Source organism: Helianthus annuus, chromosome 14 (genome assembly GCF_002127325.2).
Source record: "Helianthus annuus cultivar XRQ/B chromosome 14, HanXRQr2.0-SUNRISE, whole genome shotgun sequence".
In the NCBI taxonomy this organism is placed as follows: domain Eukaryota; kingdom Viridiplantae; phylum Streptophyta; class Magnoliopsida; order Asterales; family Asteraceae; genus Helianthus; species Helianthus annuus.
The window spans coordinates 170,986,455-171,011,775 of NC_035446.2; the positions used below are offsets into that span (position 1 = coordinate 170,986,455).

The 25,321-nt window shown below is 37.4% G+C and overlaps 1 protein-coding gene and 1 pseudogene across 14 annotated transcripts; one reads left to right on the top strand and one right to left on the bottom strand.

The window, feature by feature from the left end:
• The first annotated feature begins 13,207 nt into the window (after positions 1-13,207).
• On the top strand, positions 13,208-19,132 carry LOC110905081 (protein SUPPRESSOR OF GENE SILENCING 3 homolog). Of its 14 annotated transcripts, none has more exons than XR_002572907.2 (5): positions 13,211-13,730; positions 13,836-14,114; positions 14,201-14,304; positions 14,642-14,688; positions 14,765-15,053. XR_002572907.2 is itself a non-coding variant. In XM_035983570.1 (5 exons), exons 3-5 carry the CDS (start codon positions 16,661-16,663, stop codon positions 18,507-18,509), a joined length of 486 nt encoding a protein of 161 aa, XP_035839463.1. In that variant the 5' UTR covers positions 14,311-14,688; positions 14,765-14,862; positions 16,582-16,660; the 3' UTR covers positions 18,510-19,132. The 14 variants fall into 14 exon arrangements, 1 of the variants encoding a protein (XP_035839463.1); XR_004879906.1 differs by having other exon boundaries at positions 13,848-14,114; XR_002572908.2 differs by having other exon boundaries at positions 13,212-13,730; positions 13,869-14,114.
• Positions 19,133-19,448: 316 nt separating this feature from the next.
• Positions 19,449-22,086, bottom strand: LOC110905080 (annotated as a pseudogene).
• Positions 22,087-25,321: the final 3,235 nt, after the last annotated feature.

Below are 25,321 nucleotides of genomic sequence, written 5' to 3' on the forward strand. Positions count from 1 at the left end.
TTCTATTTGGTGATGTGGGCATCTCCTCATTAGCTCTTTGAATCGGGTAAATGCTTCATGTAGAGGCTCACTCGAAAGTTGACGAAACGACCGAATTTCATCTCTAGCATCGTCGGTCTTTGCCAAAGAATAGTATTCATCCAAAAATGCTTGTTGCATTTGTTCCCAAGTTCGAATACTGTTGGCCGGAAGTGTGAGGAACCACTGTTTTGCCTTATCTTTCAACGAAAATTGAAATAACCGAAGCTTAACTTCCTCTAGTGCGAAATTGTGCCCCCCAATAGTATCACAAATGGAAGAGAACTCCGTTAAATGTGTGTACGACTCATCATTGGACCTCCCATTGAAGTGAGGAAGTATGTTGATGTAATGCGGTTTACAATCAAACATCCTCCTTTCGCATACTATCAGAGAATTATTCTCGGTCACTATCGGGCGGAAACGGTCATTTACTCCCCGTGGAGGTTGTTGACGACGTTGTGGACCATTAACTTCTTGATCGACCGGTCTTCGATTATCCCTTCTTTCACCTCTTTGATCCCCCCTTCGATTATCCCTTGGGTTACCACCTCCCACGAAACGAGGAATCCGGTTAGGGTTTGCATTGTTGTTGTTGTTGTTGTTGTTATTGTTGTTGTAAAACCCATCATTCCGGTTCCGTTGGTTATTGTTTCGTGGTTGACGGTTGTTCCCATAACCATCATTTCTTCCACCTCCGTAACCGTATTCATCGTCCCCAACATAATTGGCGTTTTGGTAACCGAATTCCTCATCGTCATACCTTCTAGCGTTGTAGACGTTTCCTCTATTCACGTAGCCCCAATCTTCATCATCATTAGCCCTATCATCGTAATACCCCCCATCGTCCGAATTTTCCGTATGAATGCTTACGTGTTCCGGCGATTGATAACCGGGAACACTATACGGTTCATCATCGGGGATTGCATTCCTTAAATCGTCGATGTTGAAAAACGGGTCTTCATTTGCGGGATTGCCGTGATCACGGTTACCTCTACGATCGGAGTTGACATTCCGATCATCAAGGTTGATAGGTAACGATGCTTGTCGGTGAAGGGGTTGTTGTTGAGGTGTTCGTTGGGTGTTGTTGGTATTTTGGTTTCGGAAAGGTGGAGTGGGTGGTCTTGCGTTGGTGTTACCACCCGGTTGTTCTTGAGGTATAGGTTGGGTGTTTTGAGCGGGATAAAAGGTTCCTCGGGATTGGAATTGATTTGGATTGAGGTTTTGGTTGGGATTAAAGTCTTGGTTGGAGTTGTGGTTTGCCATTGAATCGGTTTCAATGGTCGGTGTGAGTGGTGGTGTTTGGTTGGTTTGATTAGAAGCAAGAGTTGCTTCTAACCGGCTTGCTAGGTTCCTTCTTGCGAGTCTTTCGATTTCCGGTTCGTAGACTAAAGGTGAAGTCCTCCCGGAATTTCGTGTATGCATGCACTACCTGTAACCTGCACAAGTAACACACCCTGCGTAACAAGGAAAAAGACAATACAAAAAGAAAGCTAAACAAGTTAAACAGTTAATCACAAAAATTCAAACAATATCCAAACACAAAGCGCACGCACTCCCCGGCAACGGCGCCAAAATTTGATCGGAGTGTCGCGCTCCGGTCAAAGATAATATTTATAAGCCCAAATTACCCTTAACAATGTGTTAGTGGTAGTAAGGGGTCGATCCACGAAGAGTATGTGGTTTGTGTATGGATTTGACTGAATTATAAAATCTTGTCACAATTATGAAGCTTGCCAGATATTTTTGTATTTTTGTTTAGAAGAAAGATGTGAATTTGGACTACTGAAATTGAATTACTTAATTAACAACTACTACTTAACGATTGCAAGAATTTCTGGATACGAGAACAATAATATTAAAGGGGAATCACACCCGGTTTCGGTAATTATTAACCTAGGATTTCTACAAGTTCTAGTTTCAACTCAAATGCATTTGATTAACGGATTTAGTGTACCGTGACTTAGGTGCTACTAACTATCAACGCCCCGAAGAACGGACAAAAAGACACTTTGTAATCAACACAAGTAAATCCTAACAATGACAATGTACAATTACATATCACCGTTTCGCAAAGTCATAACTTTTAACATCGCTCGACAATTCACGAATTCGTAACAAATGTAATACTATTGTCAAGAGTTTCAAAAACCAAATACAAATTGTCACGAAGTTAAAACAAGAACAATTCGAAACCCTAGAATTAACAACTACCTACACCGGGGTGAAACCGAGATGATTAGCCGCTCATGGTTGATGCAACTTGATCACCGGATGTTTGGAACGCGGATGAAGTCATCTCGAAGCTTGAACAATGGAGAATTGATGGATGTTGAAGGTTTGGTGAAGAATAATGGTGGAAAGATTGATGGTGATGGTTAGGGTTTGTATGGATTGGTGATTGTGGATGATTCGTTGTTCTTAATTCGGATTGATCATGTAGTGATAGATGGAATGGTAGGTGAATAGTTGGTGAATTAGGCTCCAAAGTCAAGATTCAAACTCCCCAAAAAGTGTAACTCCCGTAATCCATCAAAGAAACCCCCTAAAAATCGATCTTGGCACTCAATTTCATAAAATTCGCGTTTGTGGAAACCAAAGCCCGTCGCCGACGGGCCTGACCCCGTCGCCGACGGGTCCCCAAAAATCGATATGCAGCCGACGGCTTAATTGACTGGATACGGGACTTTTTGCTTACGGGCATTTCCTGAGCCCGTCGGGGACGGCCTATGCCCGTCGCCGACGGCTTGCCCTATTATGTTTTTCCAATTTTCGCTTCTTGAGTTCCCGGTTGACCCATAACGCATCCCGGTGCTCCGGTTTTCGACCCGATGACCCATAAAGCTCTCGAAAAGCTCCTTAAACTCCATCAAACCTGCACAACACATTATTGATTAAAAGTAGGCTATTCGAAACTAAAACTTACGTAAAAACATTAAGTTAAACAATAACAAGCACCGGTTTACAACCACGCATCACAAACCTCTTGACAATTTCGCCATATAAGGCATTCGCCAGAATTTTCTGGGATTTAGGAGGGGCGGTGTCTTTAGTGTAGAAACCGCCAATATCAAGGTCGGGAAGAGAACTATGCAAAAGGTCCAACGCACTCTTGTAATCGGAGTCTAAAACATCCCCACCACATTCTCGGAGTATGTGGTCTTGTAAACCCCAAGATTGGGCCCTTGAAGCTATGAAAGCATATGCAGAGGCATCCTCGGCCGTACAAATCCTTAAGCCTCCGAACCGGGTCGGGAGAGAAGCCAACCTCCATTGGAGATCTCCAAAAAAGGCACCCCCATAAACAACAAAATCATCTAATGCTCCCCGGAGGCCTTCATCAAAAAACAGAGACAGCTCCCCCGACCAAAGAAGGTTGACACGTTCGAATACCAAACAGTAATTTAGCAACACCCATACAAGAACGAAGCAAAAGGAGCTCGCTCTGAGGGTCCCGTAGGCGTTTAAGGCACCTCATCAGCTCGACAGCACAGTTCGCTCTTTTAAGAGCCATACTACTAATAAACTCAGCATAACGACTAACGGCACCCCAAGGAGTTTCACACCCCGCACCGGCCTCCCAATCCCCCGAGGGAATAAGCCCTCCTGAACCTTTATACCATTGCAGGTTGGCCAGAAAACTTCAGTTTTCTTTATATTAAGTTGAAGCCCTAAGGAAGGACCCTCAGCTCTGATGATATCTAAAGCATTAGCCACTTGGGTGGCATCTCCAATAAGCGTTCCGTCATCTAGGTACCAGGCGTGAAATAGAAGTTTGCAGCGATCCCTTATTCGGTGAACAAAGGGGTGTAGAACAAGGGCAAAAATGAGGGGCCCCAAGGGGTCCCCCTGCTGAACGCCAGTAGTAGACCAAATATACTCACCCCCCACATATAATCTAGCTGGTTGACCATATAAAAAATCGACCCACGTAGAAATAGAAGGACACCTTTTCCTTACCTCGTACAGTAGGGCTGTCCTATCAACCAAATTAAAAGCGTTCGAAAAATAAACAGTAAGCATAACAAGAGACCCATCTTGGTGGTACTCATTAAGGAACCTGTTCGCACTATGAAGAACGGCCTCTTCCCCACACGGAATCCCTACCTCAAACTGGAAATCGCCAAGGTATTTGGCCATCTCCTTCCCAACACCTTTCATGGCCACCTTGGAGATCACCCTCCTCCAAATCGACCCAACAGCGATAGGCCTAATCCTATTATCCGGTTTGAGAAGAGGTGTAAGAGGAGCAGAAGCAACAAACTCCGCTAGACTCCTCGGGCACCTTCCCCAAAAGCACAAATTAACCATAGCTGAAGTAGCCCTAAGCAGGCTATCAGCAATCACAGACCCCTCCCCACAAAAAGCATCTAAAAGATGTTGGGCCCTTAAGCCGTCTCTCCCGCACGACGTTCCTTTGGGAAAAGATTTAATACACCCGAGCACACAATCGGACTCCACCACAAGAGGAAAGATTTAAAATTTGGTTTATTTTTAGTTATATATTAATGTTTTATTTTTTAATTTAAATTACAAATAAAACATGTTTAGTTTTATAGAAAAATACTAGGACGACATCGCATAATCTAAGAAAATCAGATATAAAACCTAGAAAAGTGGGTAAAAACTGATGTAACGCTAACGTGTCAGAAAGAGAAATCAGGATTATTACTTAGAAATTAATAGCCTTTTGCCATATAATTAATAGCATTTATACATGTGACTCAAGAACTTTCATTATCAAACCAACTACTTAGAAATTACAGTTTGGATTATAAACTAACTTCAGAAGTTATAATCTTATAAGATAATTAACAAGTTAGCTCATTTGTAAATCATTAAAACTACTGATATTATACAATACACATTGAAACACGATTCACTATAAAGAAAGAAAGTTTAGAATCTCAATAGTTCATCTATACAAACACATAGAATAGAACAAAATCTAGTATTCTCCACATCCGACCAATTTTTTTTTTTTTTTTGAATGGCTAAACTTGCACACCATGAGGATTGAAGTCATCATGTGCCACCAGAAGAAGGGGTGATCTTGATAACTAGACCAGGGAAAACATCATCCGGGTCATGGATATGGGGATTTTTTTCAACTATAAACGGGTCGCCACACTTATCGCTTATGGTGTGAAGTGTTTCTCCCTCTCCCACCACGTATATCTCGTCGCAAGCTCGCCCGTTACCTCCTAAGGTAGCAGTGGTTGTGCTAAGGGAATAACTGTCTTCCTGATGATCTCTAAGAGCACCGGTGAGCATGAGGGCTACTACTGCCAAGGAAAGAGCATCTGCTATGGCTATTGTTGTGTGTAATGTTTTGGATTTCAGGAATTCATCCATCTTTGATCTTCACGTACACACACTTTGTTTTAATAGCTGAATGTATTATGTATTTTATATACATATAGAGGGGTGGGGTGGTAGTTTGTGGGGAGACTTTGTAGCATGATGGTTGTGGGGCTTCTTTGAAAAGAGTAGCGAGTAGAACTGGCTAAATAGTTTTTTTTTAATGATAAATTTAGATACTTGACGGATTAGTGGAGTATCATCGTGCCATAAGTGGAATTACTCGATTATATCTATCTCCACTAGGCATAATGTCTGTACACTAATTCCGGAGGAAACCCAATAAAAATGGGAAAACCCTCCTTGTGAGAATCCAACCCAGAATCTATTAATCCCGAAACCTTATCCAGTTATCCCACCCACAAGATATTACTAGACTATAAAGCCATAGACTCGCTAAATAGTTAAGTGTAGTATTATTTGTTACCTCTAGACTCGAACTCATTCTACGAAAGTTTATTAGAAATTAGAAATCAATTTTAGAACATAAAAGATAAATAAGACAAACTACTTAGTAGTTAAGACTATTTTATTGAAAATAAAAAGGAATAGAGATGTTGAATGTTAAACTTTGGAAAAAAGAGAGAAATTTTGAAAACTAGTTATTTTCCACCCGCGCGTTGCGGCGGGGATCCAATGACTGCAAAACGTTTGTCAGCAACAGCAAGCAGATACCGAATATCAAAACATAAATAAAATGACGTGGTAAGTATAGGACCCACACGTCCTACACGTTGGAAATTCAATTGTTTTCAATTAAGTTATTACGGTGCTATCACGTTAAAATATGGAGGAGGTCAGTTATTACGGTGCTATCACGTTAAAATATGGATGAGCTCGGTACCGGTAACGACACTGAAAGTACCGATCCGAAAAATCTTCGAAATTAGTTACCGACACCGAAAATGCTCGGTACAATACGGTATGGTATTTGAAGCTAAAAATCAATAAATACAGGTATGGTGCTAGACCGGTGTCGAACCGAAAGTAACGATTCTGAAAACGCCAAAAGGTGGGTACCAAACTGGTATCGAGAATGATTTGGTATAGTAAATTTGGTACCAATACGATACCAGTTTGATTACAGGATTTGATACGATTTGCTCATCAATAATGTAAATATCCAAGTTAATTTTACATGCTACAATTCATTCATTACAGAAAAAGACAAAAAAAAAAGCAAAATAAGTTGTTGTGTATATAAAACCCAATTCAAACAAAATACAGTTTACTTACTGTGTGTATGAAAAGTAATATAAACGGTGCAATTACTTGCATTGCTACGTTGTTATAGGATTTGATTAGCTCGATACCAACCGTACCGAAAATACCTTTACCGAAATCTATAAACGTGGGTACCGGTACCGAATATACCTAGTATGGTACGGTTCGGTACCGGTCGGTACTGGTACGAAACCGGTATTTGAAGGTAAAAACTGGTGAATACCTGTGCAGAACCGGTACCGAAAATACACCGGTTTGGTAGATTTGAGACCGGTACCTATACCCGATACGATTTGCTCATCTCTTCTTAATGATGTTACCATTCTAATCTATTCTAATTCTAATTTTCATTTAAAATTTATATCTAATAAAATCTAAACTACTGTTCATTAAGTTTAGATTTTATTAGATATAAATGATGATTTTTATCTAGATTACATCGAGCTTTAACAATGGAAAAACGTTTATATTTTTATAAACCAGTAGATAATTATGATAATATTTTCGATAATCGTATTACCAAGGGCGGCCCTAAGGATGGGCGGGGAAGACCACCGGCTAGGGTCTGACATTTCGAAGGGCACGATATTTAAAAAAAAACCTGATATGTATATGTAAAAGAAATTTTTTTTTCATAGGGTATACCCATATAAACACCAACATAGATCCACTTACAAAACTATTTTATAGTTTAGATTAGTTATTATCCCACTGATGTTAGGTTTAGACCTTTAGTGAGCCCAATACCTAATTTCGTTAAGGCCTAAAGGCACGTTTTTTCAAGCTCGAATAAATTACACGAATTTTTAGGGTCGGCCCTGCGTATTACATAGATGGTTATATAATTACACCGCTTTCTTTCTAACTCACAGTTTTGTTCTTTTTTTTTTTATTAATATTGGTTATTTTAAGTATTTAAAATTTCTTGTAAACGTGAAACTATGGGAAAAGAAACTTAGAATTACTTATATAGAAAATAACAAAATGATTGTTTATTTATCAATTTTTTTTCACACACATCAACATATGGGAAAAGAAACTTAGAATGACTTATATAGAAAATAACAAAATGATTGTTTATTTATCAATTTTTTCACACACATCAACATAAATTGTTTATTTATCAAATTTTTTTTCACACACATCAACATAAACCTAGAATGAAAATATTTTCTTAATTATTTTACGGTAACTAATTTAATTAAAGACATGTCTATCGAAATTAAACCTTCATAAAAATATTAACGTTAAACTTAACATAATAGCAACAGTTTTCGGCAACCCTTCTCAATAAAAACAACAGGAAAAATGCTTGTAACACAACAGTAATATTTATTGTTCATTCCATCAAGTAAGAAGATTTTTTTGAAGTATCAAAGTACAATTATAATTTACTAAAATAAATTATTTTATTCTTAGGAACGTATAATGAAATTTAAACCAAACCAATGGCATGTTTTGGCTGTAACTTGCTAACTTTGTTTCTTTCATAGCCAAATTAGCTACTTAATAGGCTTAAAAGTAATCTATAAATAAACACTTAATTCATAAACAATAATTTATTAGGTTCTGTTACCATAACCTATAGCAAAAAATTGACATAACCAGGTAAGGGCTATCTTTGTATCACGAGATGATCGATCATCATCACCAACCAACTCAATTAAATATTATTCACATCACATACCCAAATTATTAACTAAAATCACTCTCACTATTAGGTCTATAGCATGTAAAAAGATAAGTCATAAATTGGATCGATAATGACAGTTTGAAACTAATATAAAAGTTGAAAAACTTCTTGTACGTGTTTCTATGCTCTTTTTCAAACATAAAATGGTACGCTAGAAAAACTAGTGGTGTAAACGAGTCGAGCCGCTCATGAGCTATTCGAGATCGACTAGTTAAAAGCTTAAATCCGAGCTCGAGCCCAAGGTTTTATCAAGCCCGAAGCTAAACGCACTTTTTATTCATATAACTTTTATTTTATATTAGAACTATTTTTATATACAAATTATGTAAAATATAATCAAATAATATATATATTATATGGGGTAGGTTAACGTACAAATGCGCTTATCGTATATTACGTACGCTACAATCTCAGCCGTCCGATCGTCTTCCCGCATTGAATTCACATGTTATTTTTTTGTAACAATTTCGCATGTTGGTTTTTTAACATGCGATTTCATCAAAAATTACACATGCGAAATTGTTAAAAAAAACAACATGCTATTTCATCAAAATTATCACATGCGAAATTGAATTACCACATGTGAAATTGTTACAAAAACACAACCTGCTATTTCATCAAAATTATCACATGCGAAATTGTTACAAAAAAACAACCTTCTATTTCATCAAAATTATCACATGCGAAATTGAATTAACACATGCGAAATTGTTACAAAAAAAAACACCTGCTATTTCATCAAATTTATCACATGCGAAATTATTAAAAAAAAACAACATGCGATTTTCATTGCGGGAAGATGATCGGACGGCTGAGATTGTAGCGTACGTAATGTACGATAAGGGAATTTGTACAGTACCCTTTACCTATATTATATTATATATAAAATTTATAATTATAACTATATTTATATGTAAATAATTATAGAAATACATAATGAAAATTAAAATAAATAATAAACGAGCCGAAGTTAAGTTTGAAAAACTACTCACGAGCCGAGCTCGAGCTCTCTTAAGTTAGGGTATAAGGAGTGGTTAGACCTTTGAGAGTGACAAACTAAAAAATAAACTAATGAGAGTGTGTCATGTCAAAGTGGTAAACTATGTTCAAAAGTGTTGGCAATGGTTAAACACTTGGTGAACTGGTAAACTATTTTTTTTTTAAAAAAAAAAGAAAAAAAAGGTGTGATTGGTTGAGATTGGAACGGACCCCACCCCACACTGCCCTCTCTCTCTCATATCCTCCCTTCACCACTTCGGCAAGCCTACACCGATTTGGCAAACTATGTTGGTGGTGGTGTTACTAATTGGCAAACTAAGTTTGCCACACTTTGCCGCACCCCACTCCGTATACCCTTAACACAAAGTGAGCTCGAGCTCAACTCAACTCGTTTGAACCCCAAAACATAACTCTACAACCAATCTGTTTTATTTAATGAATATACTAGAGAGAGAGAGAGGCTCTCCTAAATATACATTTAATGAAACAACTAATAACAAAAAGGAAATAAACAACGTCTAACTGCAAAGGGGTTTGGGTGAAGAAACAGGTGGTGTAATTTATTCCCTAAGACAACCGCCACCAACGCACGTTTGACCAAAAAATCTCAACCATAAACCGGTGAACCACTTGCCCACTAGTACTAGATTGGTAATGGTCAACTTCGGATGAATAATTAAATAAAAATAAAAAAAGACATGTATATAAACACGAATTACTGAAAGGTAATAAAATATGTTAACGAGGAAATATGACAAAGTACTAAAAGGTTTTAAATCATCAATCAATCCATTCCAAGTAGGGTATGTTTGATATATGTTTTAGATTATCGACCAATCGTATTGTTAGGGTATTTATTTGATAAACCGATACAAACTTGTATTTTTGTTTTTATGAATGTGAAAGCAGTAGTGTAAGTGTAGTAGTTAGAAAATATAAAAAAAATTACACAAAGTTAATTAACCACAAACATTTTTCTACTCTTCAAATTTTTTATTTGAACGGCAAATTTGGATTACTGACGGACCACTGGAGTCATCGTGCCACCAGCGGAACCACCCGATCATATCTATCTCCACTAGGCATAACGCATATACACCAATTCAGGAGGAAACCCAACAAATATGGGAAAACCCCCTTTGTCGGAATCGAACTCAGGACCTATTGATTACAAAGCTTTATCTTACCCCCAAGATGGCACTAGGCTATAAGCCATGGGCTTTCTCCTCTTCAAAAATTGTTGAGTATTTATAAGTCTGTTATAAGTGTTAGCGAGTGAAGTACCGTCAGAAATTTTGAATCAGAGGCTGTTTGGTAGCCTCTTAATGACCATTCAGATGTTACCTCTTAATGGTTTAAAACCTCTGAATGAATAAGAGGTAACCTCAAGTCTGAATGATTAAGAGGTAACATCTGAATGGTAAATCATCACATGTCACATTCTACTACCTTCTCATTGATAAAATTCTTAATGGTTTCATTAAGAGGTAGCCTCTTAATGACCATTCAGAGGCTACCAAACAACCCCTCACTTTTAATCCTTTTGACTAGTCAACCCGGCTACTGGGTGAAGTACCAAATTTGCGAAGAGATCGACACAGTAGTGTCAGGAATTCGAGAAGAGATCGGCACAGCTATGCAGTTGGCCCGACCATTGCTTGGTGGGTGTATTTTTAAATGGGCTTAAAGATGGACTGAACTCTGAAGGCTAGCGTACGAATCCAACTATCCAAGTATTGTTTAGCTTTAGTGGTCCTGAATATTGTTATCTACTTTGTAATCTGAACTTGGAGAATAGCCCATCTCAAATCGGGCTGACTATGTGTTCTTGTTTTAATCTAATCTGAATTTAAGTTCCTTTCATAATGTTTATCATACGTGAACGTATTAATTTGATCGTGTTACAATCAGTCAGTCAATCACTAAACAAATATACTAAAGAAGGGACAAAAGAGGATTCGATTATTATCTTTTAGAAAACAAGTAGATTTTTTCAATAATCTAGTTTAAGAACCAGAAGAAGAAGGGACACAAATTCATAAACCATCTTAATAGCTAGCAAGAGCTACATACATAAGAAAACAAAGAATGAAAAAATCACCACATTATTCATTCTTATAAAGCTGTAACAACATGCCATTTGAGAGAGATTGTTTTCTAGAAACTATTCTAGATCTACATAGAAGAGCCCTGAGACCATTGCTGCAACATTTTGTAAAGAATGACGGAAATTTGTGAAAACACTAGTCAAGTAAGCACTAAGCAGACGACGAGTGAATTTATGAAATTTAAAGTAGCATGATTAAGCAAGTGGACCACGAACCTTTTCATATAATTGTTATAAAATAAATAAAACAAAAGTAGTGTAGCAAAATTACTGAATATATATAAACATACCTAAATTAGTTTGGCAACACGAACCTTTTCATATAAATTAAAAAAAAAGAACTAGATATTGACTTATTGAGTTCTTCTAAATTTATATTGTAAATGGTTAAATGACAAATGAGAAATAAAAACCTACAAGAAAACATGTAAAGTTTATTAGGTAAATGATTAAATAAAAAGAAAAAATGAATGAAATTGCAAATTTGTGGAGGCCCAAATTTAGATGTGAAAAAATCAAAATTAAAACTAAAAAATAGCCTTTTTTTCCCCTATTAATAAAACAAGCTGAAATTAGCTATAAACAAAAACATAACATAAATTAAAAATGAAAAACAAATACAGAACATGAATAAAAAATGAAAAACAAATACAGAACTTGAATTAAAAATAAAAAGACAAGTGGGGGATTCAAACCTGGAGTCTTTGACTCTCAATTCAACTCTTTCAGACTAGTGGGTATGGTTTGGCTCATCCCTACGGGGATGAGCCTCCACGTAGGCGGCTCGTGGGGGATGAGCCAAATGAAGGATGGAGGGGGATGGAGGATGGGGCCCCACCTCATTATTTTATAATTTCTTTTGTTTTAATTTTATAACCCAAGGTAATAAAATCTTTATAAAATTTAAAAAACACAATATAAAACAACATAAAATAATTTCATTTCATAACATAAAAATAAAAAAAAATACATTTCCTAAAAAAAAAAATAATCGTTCACCAATTTGTCGTGCGCTCCTGTCGTATAAAATATATAAGTACGAGTTAAAAAAAATAAGAACAATGAAATTTTGTAATGAAAACCTTGGCGGTCTCTGTTAATGCGTATTCGTGTGGTAATAACATTTTCACCAATTTCTTCCATTTCCTCTTCCTCTTCCTCTTCGATTAAAATCTGTCCCGCCCGTAGTACAGCGTTTGCGAAAAACATCTCCTCTTCGTCATCCGAAGACGAGGGCCACCAAGGATTAGAAGCCATTGTGAGTAAAAAGATATTTTTTTTTATAAAAGTGGGAGAAATTGGTATAAAAGTGAGAGGGTTTTGGGTTGAAAGTGGGGAAATAATAGTGAAAGTGGGTGATTTTATATATTAAAATGAATTTTTTTTTTTTTTAAATAATTCTAGCCGTTCAACGGCTATATTTTTTGAATGGAGGAGCGGCGCACCCGGCTATGGGTGGCCGTTTGAGACGGGAGCCGATCCAGGGGGCGGTGTGGGGGTCCGGCGCCGGGCCAAGCCGGGCCAAGCCGGCCCCCATACCTTCTAGTCTAATATGTTTCTTTTTTCCTGCAACAAATTTATATATAAAATATATAATATTTTTTAAACTATTTGGGCCCCTAAATGTTTTCGGCCTTGTGCGATGGCACCTCTTGCACAGGCCCAAATCCGGCCCTGCAAGTGGTAAAGAAGACAACGTTTACGTTAAGAAAAGGCAGCCAACAAAAATGTTCCTTGCATGTCTAGTGGCCTGAATCACGTCATTTGATAACCAGAACAAAGACAGGAAACAAATATTATTATATATATCAATTAACATCGTATCAATGCGCCAGTTCCTTCTTCACTTTTAGGTTTTGGCCACCTTACTTTCCCGTTTTACAAGTTCACACATCTACCTTCTCCCTCATTTTCTCTCTGCTCTCTCACACCTCCGGTCGCCGGAGGAGGGATTCCGGCGCCGGTATACCCGGTCAGGCGACACGCACACACCCCCAACACTCTTCTCGACACCCCCACCCCCTTCGTTTTCACTCTCTCGCACACTGTTTTCGGCTGGAGAGCGGCGGAGCCGACGGTGCTCCGGCAACGGCGTACCGGCGATGGTGGATTTGACGGTGGTTCAGTGGCGAACACTCTTCAAATAGACCCTTCTGAACCTACTTCCGGCGCCTGCTTTCCGATTGGATCAATGGGGGTGTATTCTTTTTGACGCTGATGGCCGTGGTTCATAGGAGCTTCACTCCGGTGGTGACTGACGAACGACGGCGGTGCTAAATCTGCTGGAATCAACCACGGCAGCCATGATCTTCGAGCTTTCTCACCCCGGTAAGCTCCTAAAACCCATCTCTTTCATCTCTTTTTTGATTTAGGTATTTAGGTTAAAGTTTTCTTTGAGTTTACAAATTCCATTGTTGTTCAATCTTTCCCAAGCTTAAATTCCAGGTTTACAAATCACGTTTCCAGGTTTCCTTTTTACGATTTCTCTGATTTGTTTGCCAAATTTCGAAACCCATCACAAACCAGATTGTTCCTTAGATGCTTTGCCAGCCAAATCACAAACTGTAACAGCCCGTCGGAGATTCGAATAAACCCGCATCGCCGCATCATAAACCTGCATCGCCGTTCTTTGACTTCACAGGCCAAATTGCGTTTACGGCTGGCGTTTCTAAATTGTCAGTTCTGCTTTTACTTTGTTGTCTCTTTCGTCAGGTTCGTTTCTTCCACGGTTCGCATTGTATGATACTTTTACTTATGTTAGCTTACGGTCCGTTATGGGTTATGATACTGTCTTGTAGGTGCAATTGTATACGTTTGTGGGTTGTCGCCGTTTCGTAGCTTCTTCCTGGGGTGCATTTCGTCCGACATTGTTTTCTCTCTTAGGTTTGTGGGTAAAACAAAGGTAGATTTTGCGATTTCGGTTAAGAAGAGAATGTATAATAAATTCACATCATTGCCGTAAAAACTTACTAAAGCAAAACAACATAACCAAATGCTAAAATTACCTATATCTATGAATTGCCATAACCATGAGCAAGTGAAATCACAATGCCTCGATACACCACTAACTTACACAAATTGCGTATCCCTTCTTTGCAGCAGTTTCCAAGGTGTATATATGGCATTTTGAAACCTAGATCTGCCATGAAAGAAACAACTTTAGCTTTTCTTAGATTAACGATTCTGTGTTGCACAAACTGGTGTACGCCGCTAACAGTGTGACTGGTAAATTCGTGCAGACTAGGATTACAAAGATCCTAAAGATGTTGACAGGCAACATCACACGGTAACGTTATTGCAATATATTGTAGTTCATTGTTGCATATATAACATACTTATAAGGCTTTCTGCATTTTTCATAGATGTGGTCTCTGATTGTTGAGGCTCGACTTTGGTCCTGGCATCATGATCCTTAAAAAAACCAAAAAGATAGCCGCACCAGCCTGTTCAACTCTCCAAGGCAAGTAATTTAACTTTGTAATAGACCAGGCTCGGAACATGCTTCAAAACAGGAAATCAGCTTGGTCAACCCACTACAACTTTCAGCACTTTATATTTAGTACATCAACTATCCCAATGTAACACAGATAACTGATAACTTCCTGGTAACATAAAACCTTACCCGCCGCGAAGCGCGGGCGTTATCTACTAGTTATTAACATTTGATAAATACCCATCACTCGACGTTTAGGGCTGACTCTGTTGGAATTAGAAATTAATCAAGAAATTATAAAATTTCGGAGTCAAAATAGGGTTAAAAAGTCTATCTAGACGTAGATAAAAATAAATATATCACAAAACCTTATTCGTTTTTTTACAAAACATTATATATCGGTAGTTATACGTGAAAAACACAAATTTGAAGTTATTAATGTCATATCACTTGGTGTAAATAGGAAAAAGTTTAGTGTAAATAGAATCATCATCACTTTATTGGTTCTTTTTTATACTCTTACCACTCAACTTTAAACATTGTCACTTATAACCCCTCAACTTTCTAAAGTAAAATTCGACTTTTACATGCTTATATTTATTTACGTCTCGGTAAAAATTCGACTTGATTAACGTTTCAATGTAATTTTTTTTAGAAATTAGTAGAGTCAAATATAATACGTTTTCGTTCTTGTTTTATGTACATTTTCAGTTAGTATACGATTTGACATAAATTTTATTTGAAAACGAGTTGAGTCAAATATAATATGTTCTCATTAAACGGTATAAATTTAAGTTACTTTATGTTTTGACACAGACAACGCACCGTATCACCTTTTTAACTTATAAAAACATATTTTTCGTACGTGCTTATTTTTATCTACGTGTCTGTATAAATCCAAGTTGGTTAATGTTTCAACGTAAATTCCTTTTCGCAAATTAGTCGGGTCAAATATAATACGTTTTCGTGCTTATTTTTATGTATGTTGTTAGTTGGTCTACGTTTGACTTAAATTTTGTTCGAAAACAAGTAGGTGAAATATATTACATTTTTGTGCCATCCATCCATCCCATATGGCATACATAAAATACCACCCAATTACATGTTTGTTGTATCTGTTGAAACTTTCGTGTAACTTTTAGAAAATAATTTTAGTAAATTTGTCAAACAAACTGAACGCAGCGGAAAACATGTACACGAGGTTCGGTTCTAAACCGTTTCCACCAATGATCTCATTACAATCAAAATAGGTTATAATAAAATTAAAGAATCGTGACATCTAAGAAAGACACCTTGGTTCAACGAACGATCTCGCTAGATGATCGTTGACCACGAAATCATATTTGTTCGTTTGAAACGATTTCAAACGAAACCTTTAAACTAAAAAAAAATAAAGTTCAAAAACTTTACTTACCTTTTTGCGTAATTAAAGAAACACGAACTTAAAGAATTAGGCTCAATTAAAACTTCAAAATTACTCCTCTTTCTCTTTTTCCTTTTGCAACGAAAAACAACAATGAATTTCACTGTTTGTTCTTTACGTTTTTATTTTGTTCTGGCGACTAGATTAAATTTCAAAACCTTGCATATACGGGTTTGATATTAGCTTTATTCGTATTCTGTATGTTTGTGTATTTACTTGGTTGGGTGCACACACTTACATGGGTTAGCAGGTAGTAGATTGACATAAAAAAAACTCACTTGTTTTATCTAATTGGTTGTATTAAAAAAACTTTAATTTTAAAGATGAAGGCAGAGACAGAGACGAGTTTGAGCGCGACCCTATTCTGTTTTGCACGGGGGTGAACGCAGGCTTTATGGTTACATGGCTACAAAACAAGATATGGATCTCTTTAATAAGCACTCTCAAGGTCGGGATTATTACTTCTTTGAGTTTGTTTTCCTTAATCGTTTAAAATGCATTTAACTCTTTTTATATGTTTAAATAATTAGGGAATACAAAGCTGAAATTTGATATGGTTTCTTACCAAGAAAAAGCTGTGAGTCAGCTAAGGCAGATGAGTGAAGATAATCAACAGTTGCATTGGTACAAAAACCGAGTTGTGAAAGAACAGATGCATGTTAAGGCACTTGAAGAGTCATTGGAATATAAAAATACCTCTTCCTTAACATGCATCTCGTCTCCACCAACTAACATGCGAAAAAGTGTAAATCAAGAGGTCTTTACGGGGTGTAACGTTAGGCTTGGGCGAAAGGTATGGAAATGGATATTTAAAGTGGCGAAACAGTTAAAACTCGGTTCTAGCGTTTAACTAGCGTAAAACAATACAACTATACATACTAACGCGTTAAAAAGGCGACTTTTGCGAAATCGAGCTCATTAATCGAGATTTTATCATTAAGCATTCAAAATTGCTCGAATTTTGTCGGATTCACCCTATTTTAGGGTGTTTTTTTAAACATAAAAACTAATGGATTTATACAATGAATAATAAACTATAACAAGCGCTAGTTAAACGATTATTTTGACCGAGTTTCAACACTAAAAGGTTTAAAACATAAAAAGGCTAAATTTGGCTAAGTGGGCGATTATGTTGGGTAAACAAAGGTAAACGGGAAGGCTCGACATGGTTAATCCTAAAGGTAATGTAAGGTTTACGGAAAACATAACACAAAGAACAGGGATAACACAAAAGGGTTTTCTAAGTGCCTCTATCACTTCTACTCCAATTCGCAAGTTCATGGTCTTAACAAGCATTCTAGTGACAAGTTTTAAATTACATATGACATCCGGCTCACTCCTACTCCGAAATGAACAATTATATAACAATTTTACGGCTCAAATATGCTCACATAATCGGAAGGAATGGGTAAAAGTGTGAAAATTCTCATGCAAGTCCTTCTTTGTTTGTCACGCTGTCCGGTTTTCTTTTTCAAAATTTATTTTGCTTGTCGAGTTATCATGTCCGATGCTTTCTAAAACACAACCAACCGGTTTATTACTAAAAATATGTACAAAATACTTAGGGGGTGGAGGTAGACATGCCAATTGCCCTAAACCCCAGGGGGTAAAATTGCAGTTTACTCTAATTTATATTAGGTAATTGCAGTTTACTCTAATTTATATTAGGTTGGATTTTATAAAGATAATTAAGTTTTTATGGAAACAACATTAATTAAGTGATCAAAATTTCTGTTTATACAAAGATAATTAAGTTTTATCGAAACACCATTAATTAAATGATCAAAATTTCTGTTTATACTAAACATGTAACAGAAAAAGTATTTACCTTTAAAAACTCTTAAAGATGTATGATTTATATTAGGTGGGTGGGTAAGTTTAAACGTACCACTTTGGCATCTTCAGGTCGTTGCTCAAGAAACATAAACAAGGTAAAAAACACTTAAAAAGGATGAAAAGGCTAGCCGATTCATCTGCCAATCCACCAAATATGCTACCGCCACCTGTTGCAAGTGAAATTGTAGTTGGAGAGATGAAGAATAAGAAGCAAAGGCTATTGCAAAACGGAGCAACTGCTGAAACATTGCTATCTTGTGATGTTTGCAATGTGATATGCAACAATCAAGAAGGATTTCAGCAGCATATCGCTAGCAAAAAGCATGCTGCAAAGGTAACTTCAATAATATTTTATTTGGATTACTGTCTCTATATTATATATTTCTTTCTACTAAAAGTATTTCATTATAACTAGTTTAATACCCGTCCGGTGGACGGGTTACGTTGATGTATTACATTGTTACAACATGAATGAACCTATGAACACAAAGAAATAAAATAGTCAAATTACACAAATTTATATGAACAACGTAAATTGTAATGCAAAATAAGGCCCTCTACTATTTCATCCACTGATAAAAAATTTTAAACTTTTCCCATAAATGAAAAGAACATAAGCAGATATGTACACATTCAAGTTCATGATCAAATCTCCACATCATAATATTTGTAATCTAACCAACAAAAGTAGAAAAACCTGGAATAAGAAACTCAAATGGGTCATCATGGTCAAACGGAATGGAAGTCACACGAAATGTTTTCACATGCTGAAAACTTATAAACGATTTATTTAATTTTTGATAAATTTTAAAAATATAATAAAAATTATTTTGACTGATCGAACGAACACTACCCGGCCATCCCGGACCCATTAAAAAACCCGTTTTGACCCGAACCATTTGACCCATACTCAACCCGTCCATTAATAGGACTTTTCAAATAGAGACCAACTCTGTTGCAAACTTATCAAACAAAAAGTTTTTAGTCTCTATCACGAGAGAACCCAGCCCGTACCGGATCGAGCCACAATCCTCTATCGACGGCCTTCTCAAACACCACGTCGCTGACTCCATTTTCTGTACATTTGTAAATTGTCTACAGATGACTTCATTGTGAAATGTGAACATAGCACTTCAATGTACTAAAATTATATCAACAAACAAAAGCCGTATGCCATGCACTCTAAGATCTCTTGGCACCTACGTTTGAATAAAGATATTCAAACGAAAGAAATAGCCACACGACAATTGATAGCGTATAAATAACTTCTTGTGAATAATTGGAATCTTGTTGTTCATATGGTTTTGATTACGGAAGAGTAAAGACCATCTCTAAAAATGATGGTAATTTATGATGATAAAAAGTCATTTAGATATCACTATATAAATAAACATAAAAATGAACATTTAGTTACACCTAGAACTAAAATCATTGTGGTAGTAAAATATCTTGTATCCACACTACATTAAACATTTCTTTTAAAAGTTAAAACTAACTTTAATTATACCATAAAGCCTTTTAAGATAGCAACTACAAATACATTCTATGAGGAAGAGGAATAGGCAACATTGATACGCTCCCTCAGGTGGTCTCCGCTGCGTATTGGAGGAAACCTACAAACCAACCCAATCTTTATGTTTCAACAATTTGATACTAACGCAAAGAATTGAACTCAAGTTTACCACTTGAAAGCACAGATAAAATGACGATGCGGTCAGTAACTCAGTAATGCCACATTTTCGTGGTAGCGTGCACACACACATACCTTGGAGGAGATGAGTCACTGCAGCAGCTTTTCAAGCACTCAACAATACAATCGGGGTTAGGATCCAAAAACAACGCCATCTGCATATCATATTGTGAATTGTTTACAGTTGGAAAAAAAACAATAGCCCAACTCATGTTCATTTCATGCCACAGAACAAAATGCTATATCTTCAAAACGAAAAACCTTAGATTGGGTGGGTTTTTATGTAAAAAAAATGGTTAAATAAAGCACAAAAAACAGATGCAAGTGTGATTGGTGATAAGTAAGTAATTACAGAATATCGCTCTTTCCCAGTTGGCATAACGCGGTGTAGTGTTGATCTGCAACAGATAGATACAGAACACGCTCATTTTGTGTTATAATGGGAAAAAAATCCAACCATAAAAAGAGTAGCTTACCTGAACAGACAATTTGTCCATCGTTCCATCATGTCCCCAAGATTAATGATGAAGGCTCTACACCACCACAAAACGCTTTAACCACATGTGCGACTGAAATTTAAGACTACTAAAACGCAGTTGTGGTATTCAAAAGGATAGTACCAACAATCCAAGAAAAAAATGCTCGAGTATTGTCAAAGACAAGTGTAGGTATAGAAACGCACCCCTTGATATGACGAACATCCTCCCAAATGCTTATGTTCTTCCCTACACACCTGTAAACCCAAAAAAAAAACATATCGTAAATAAGAAACCCAAACAACAAACACAGCTTACATTGATTAACAAAGCTTATGTTAAATTGCCTGGAGGCCAGGAACAGCATCTGTTGCCAGAAGAGTGACCATTCCATAATCAGAATGTGCAGAAGCACCATATACAACCTCATCAGAATCTCCCACTTCACCTGAATTTAAACCTTAATCATGTTCTTAAACAGTTTCGACTATCATTAAATATAATAATAAATAAATAATTTAAAAGGGATGGAAAATTTACCGGGATAATGTAACAGTCGCAGAAAAGCGTATGGTTTATATCTAAAGCCCCCACTTTCTCAAAAACGGCATCCTCTAAATTCAACGCCATTGCAATCAAAGAGGTCAACCGCTTCCCTACAGATCTGTTATTTCCCATATCGTCATAGACAGATAAGGTTACCATGAAATAATGTGCCTCCTGTAGAACACACATGGGAAGAATTCAGGATGAAAAATGACCCAATTTCCTGGAAACGTAAGCACGGTTTTTGTTTCTAAAACTTGTAATACAAAATAGGAAGAATCGCAACATTTTGTATTCAAATAAAAAATACCCAATTTAAACTAATTAAAGAAATCAACCTGATTAGCCATTGGAGAAGATCACTTCCATTGTTTAGGAAACGGTCCGTACTCGCCAGTAGGTACACCAGAATCTCTTCTCCGGCAAGTTTTCACCTCTGGCTCTTATAATTGCCAGACATTGTTCTCAGATATGAATGAACTTAACCATCATCAAACTATATACCGGCGAATTCCGTAATCAAAATCAATCAATCATTAAGAACACAAATTAATATAAAGAAGAAATGATTTTGAACGGAAAACATGAAGATTTGAAATCAGACAAAGTACCTTGAAACCCTAGACGACCGGCTGAATGACATGCATCGAGAGATCTTTCGAATTCAAAGGCAAAAGAGACTTTATAAGCATCAATTTAGGTGCGTAGGGGGGAATCGTGGGTGGTTTTGAAGCGGAGATCTAGCCGAAATCGCCTCTAACTGCAAGATCTAGCCGAAAAGCAAACCATCAGATCTTGATCAATAACATGGGCTACAGAGAGATACTCACATCTGAAGTCTTCGAATTTGTCCGCAAAGAACCATTAGGGTTACCAGAAAAATGATTGACAATCAACAATGAATCCAGAATAAGATGAGACTCGCAAATAGGAGGGCACCGACTTAATGGCTGGCGAAGAACTCATAGGCAACGGAGGCTAGTGAATGAGTTTTGAAGTGTGATACGGGTTACAAATAGGGGATAGGAGAGGGCGATAATGGGGGAGGGACTGATTCAACTCAACTGCCACTGGAAATAAGGATAATGAGAGAGAATGTTCAACTGAGGAGATAACCACCACTGAACGTGGTGGTTATGGGCATTAAAATTTGGAGCAAAACCACCTGCTAGAAAACTGCCCAGAACTGCCGTGAACCACCATAAACCGCCATAGGAGCAGTTATTTATGTGAGTTTAAACGGCTCAGATTTAATTTCATCAAGATCTAACGGTGGATATTGATTTCAGCGGCGGTTAGACTTAATGGGTTCCATATATATATATATATATATAATTTAATGAAAAGTTTAAATACAAAAGGCTCTTAATGTGCGATGGTACACGGCCACCAGTATAACATGCGTAATTATGCAAATAGCATGCGGAATTAGGGTTAACCCAATCCATGCGTAATTATGCAAATAACGTGCGTAATTTGGGTTTAACCCAATCCATGCGTAATTATTCAAACATGTGTAATCATGTATTATAACGTGGGTAATTATGCAATAACGTGCATAATTATGCAAAGTTAATCACTATTGTGCCGCCGCGTTCAATTTAAGGCTTAGATTAGATCAGATGTGCAGTTGAGATGCTCGCGTATGCATCGCACGATAAGGTGGTCTTGTGCGTTAACTGGCCTCTGATTTATAAATCTGAGTTTCTATAAGTTTAGGTAATTGTATGTTCACAAAAGAAACCCGTCGGCTTTCCATGTGAAATCTGCAAAATCAGTTGCACGAGTTATGAACTCTTGAACGCGCATATAGCTAGGAAGAAACACCTTAAGAAATTAAAAGAAGTGGGCCAAATACCAAACTTGCCCTTGGCTGCTATTGCTTCACAGGACACACCGCCTGAAAAACTAATTGGACCGAACCCTGCGCTTAGGGTATCCGGGGCACCAGCGGTAACCCCTTTCGGTGACCCAAGTCACCTAGCGGGAACACTGCCGCCGTTGGTGCGGGGAGGGGGTGCGGGGAGGGGAATCGGGGAGAAGTCACCGCGTGAAGAGGGAGGAGATGGTGGGCCCATCTGTTATTTGAACCAATTAAAACATTTTCTTTTTTTTAATAAAAAAACAAGTCACCTAATAGGGGAGTGCCGCCATCAAATTGGGGTGTGAAGGGAGTTTAAGAGGGGAGTTGACGTGGCATAACCTGATTTGGTGTGCGTAAGAGAGGGGACCAGGGGCGGACCTAGCTGTTTACGAGCCATAGCACGGGACAGGGCTCAACTTCGTGTCGGTAATGTATATTTATATATATATTTTTCGGTTTTATAGAAAGGATGCCCCTAAACAACTACGAGGACACCCCTAAATGTAGGTGAAAATGAGATGAAAATAAATTTTCCGGTCGCCGGCGGTCCGACCAGGTCTTGCTGTTTCTATTATTTGGAGGTACCTGAGAAAGAGAGTAGGAGGGAGGGAGAGAGAGAGAGATAAGAGGAATTGCAGTTGCACAGTTTCAGCCACTGCCGGTAGTGGTGATCGAAGAAGGAGCTGGAGGCTGGAGATATGGCCGAAGTGTAGGAAGTCGGAAGTCTCATTTGCGTGAATAGAAAAACTGAAGTTCAATTTTTTTGCTAGAAGAAAGTAAAGCTTTTTTACTAGAAGAAAGTAAAGCATATTGGAAATAGCAAAATAAAAATCCAATTGAAATTTTGGTTCACGTCCACTAAGAACATTGAAAACAGCAAAATGAAAAAAACAAATCAAAGTCAGATTGTTTTTATGTATATTTTATTTACTTTGTTTATTACTCATCTGATTTTTATCTAAATATGATTTTAGTATTTAAGATTATTAATGTTTAAACTTGTATACATGCAATTATATACTTATATTATTTCTAACATCACTTATATTATTTCTAACATCGCCCGGTTATTAAATCCGGTTCAACCGGTCCGACCGGTTCACTGTCCGGTCCGGTTCTGAAAACATTGACGGATGGCCTAAGAAGATGAAGTTTATTGAGATTATGAATGAAAAAACAAAAAGTTAAAGCAGTGAATATAGTCAAACTTCATTTAAAATGGACGGTGTCGATTAGATCTTGTAGCACATTACATTTCATTAACTAAAATAATGTGTGGTTCATTAATTAAAAGTAATATATATAATAATGACCCAACCCTTATCTTATTATTAAAGCCTGAATCTATTGTTAGCCCAAAACAGTTTATATGTTAATAATAAGCCCAACACAGTTTATATGTTAACCTAAAATACAAAATAAGTTAATAACCTTTTTGAAGTTTCAAAGCGTGGCAGTGGAGTGTTGGAAGGAAACGAAACGTCGACCTGAGTGCAGGGGCCAGACGCTGATCAGTGCTCATCCAAACAAGAACAGGCAACATAGTTCTTGTCCTTTAGTTTATCGGGTAGTGAAGCTAGCTTTGCTTTTACCAGTTGCAACCGCAACCGCTGCACGGTGAAAAAAATTCGGGACACCCCTGAGTTAACGTTCTGGTTCCGCCACTGGAGGGGACTCCCCTCTTAGGGGAGTGCCCCGCTCACCTTTACCATGGAGCCTGCAGAAACACCAAAGGTGACTGGGACTGTGGCAACTATACGACGGTTCTAAGAGGAAGGGGAAGAAAGGTGGAGGTGATGGTGGCGTGAAGGTGGTGGTCGTTTTGTGAATGCCAGGTGATGAGGTTGTGGTGGAGGTGTTTGTTTTTGTTTGAACGTAATCACTGGAACAAGCAATCTGATGATCAATCATTTGCTATAAATGATTTAGCATTCAATGTTAGTAATTTTTGTTTGAATTGGATTTATGATCAGTCGTTTGCTATAAATGATTTAGCATTCAATGTTAGTTATGCAACATATAGAAAGTAAAAACTATTTTAGTAAATATATAGATATATAGGGTAAATTCGAGTTAAAAAATAGTAATAATAATAATTAAAACAGGGTAAAGATCAAATACAATTGGGTCTTAACCTAAACGTACGCCCATATTGTAATACAAGGCTTTTTACTATACGTGTGGAAGTTGTGGATTTCGAGCAAGTCGCGAACCGAGAATGCCACGATGTTAGGGACCTTGCACCACTTGCTGATGTGCGTCCACAGAACTGAAGCGACTTGGCAAGAGGTGAAAAGATGATCGGCCGATTCATCTCCAAATTCACACAAATGGCAGATCGTATCCATGATGCCAATATTTCTTTTCTTTAGCGCCAAGGCCGTAGGAATCTTTTCCATTTCGGCCCGCCAAATAAAAAGGTTGTACCTACTCGGGATCCATTTGCACCATTCGGGAACGAAAAAGTTGCTAGAATCCAACCCCTTCTTAAGCAACTTCTTGACAGATCCCACACTAAAATTCCCATCCTGCTCTCCAACCCATTGCCACTTGTCACTTCTGTCCCTTAACTCAATATTTTCCAACAACGCGTTCAGCTGGATCAACTCGTCAGCTTCAACGCTCGAAGTCGGCTGCCTCTTCCAGTTCCA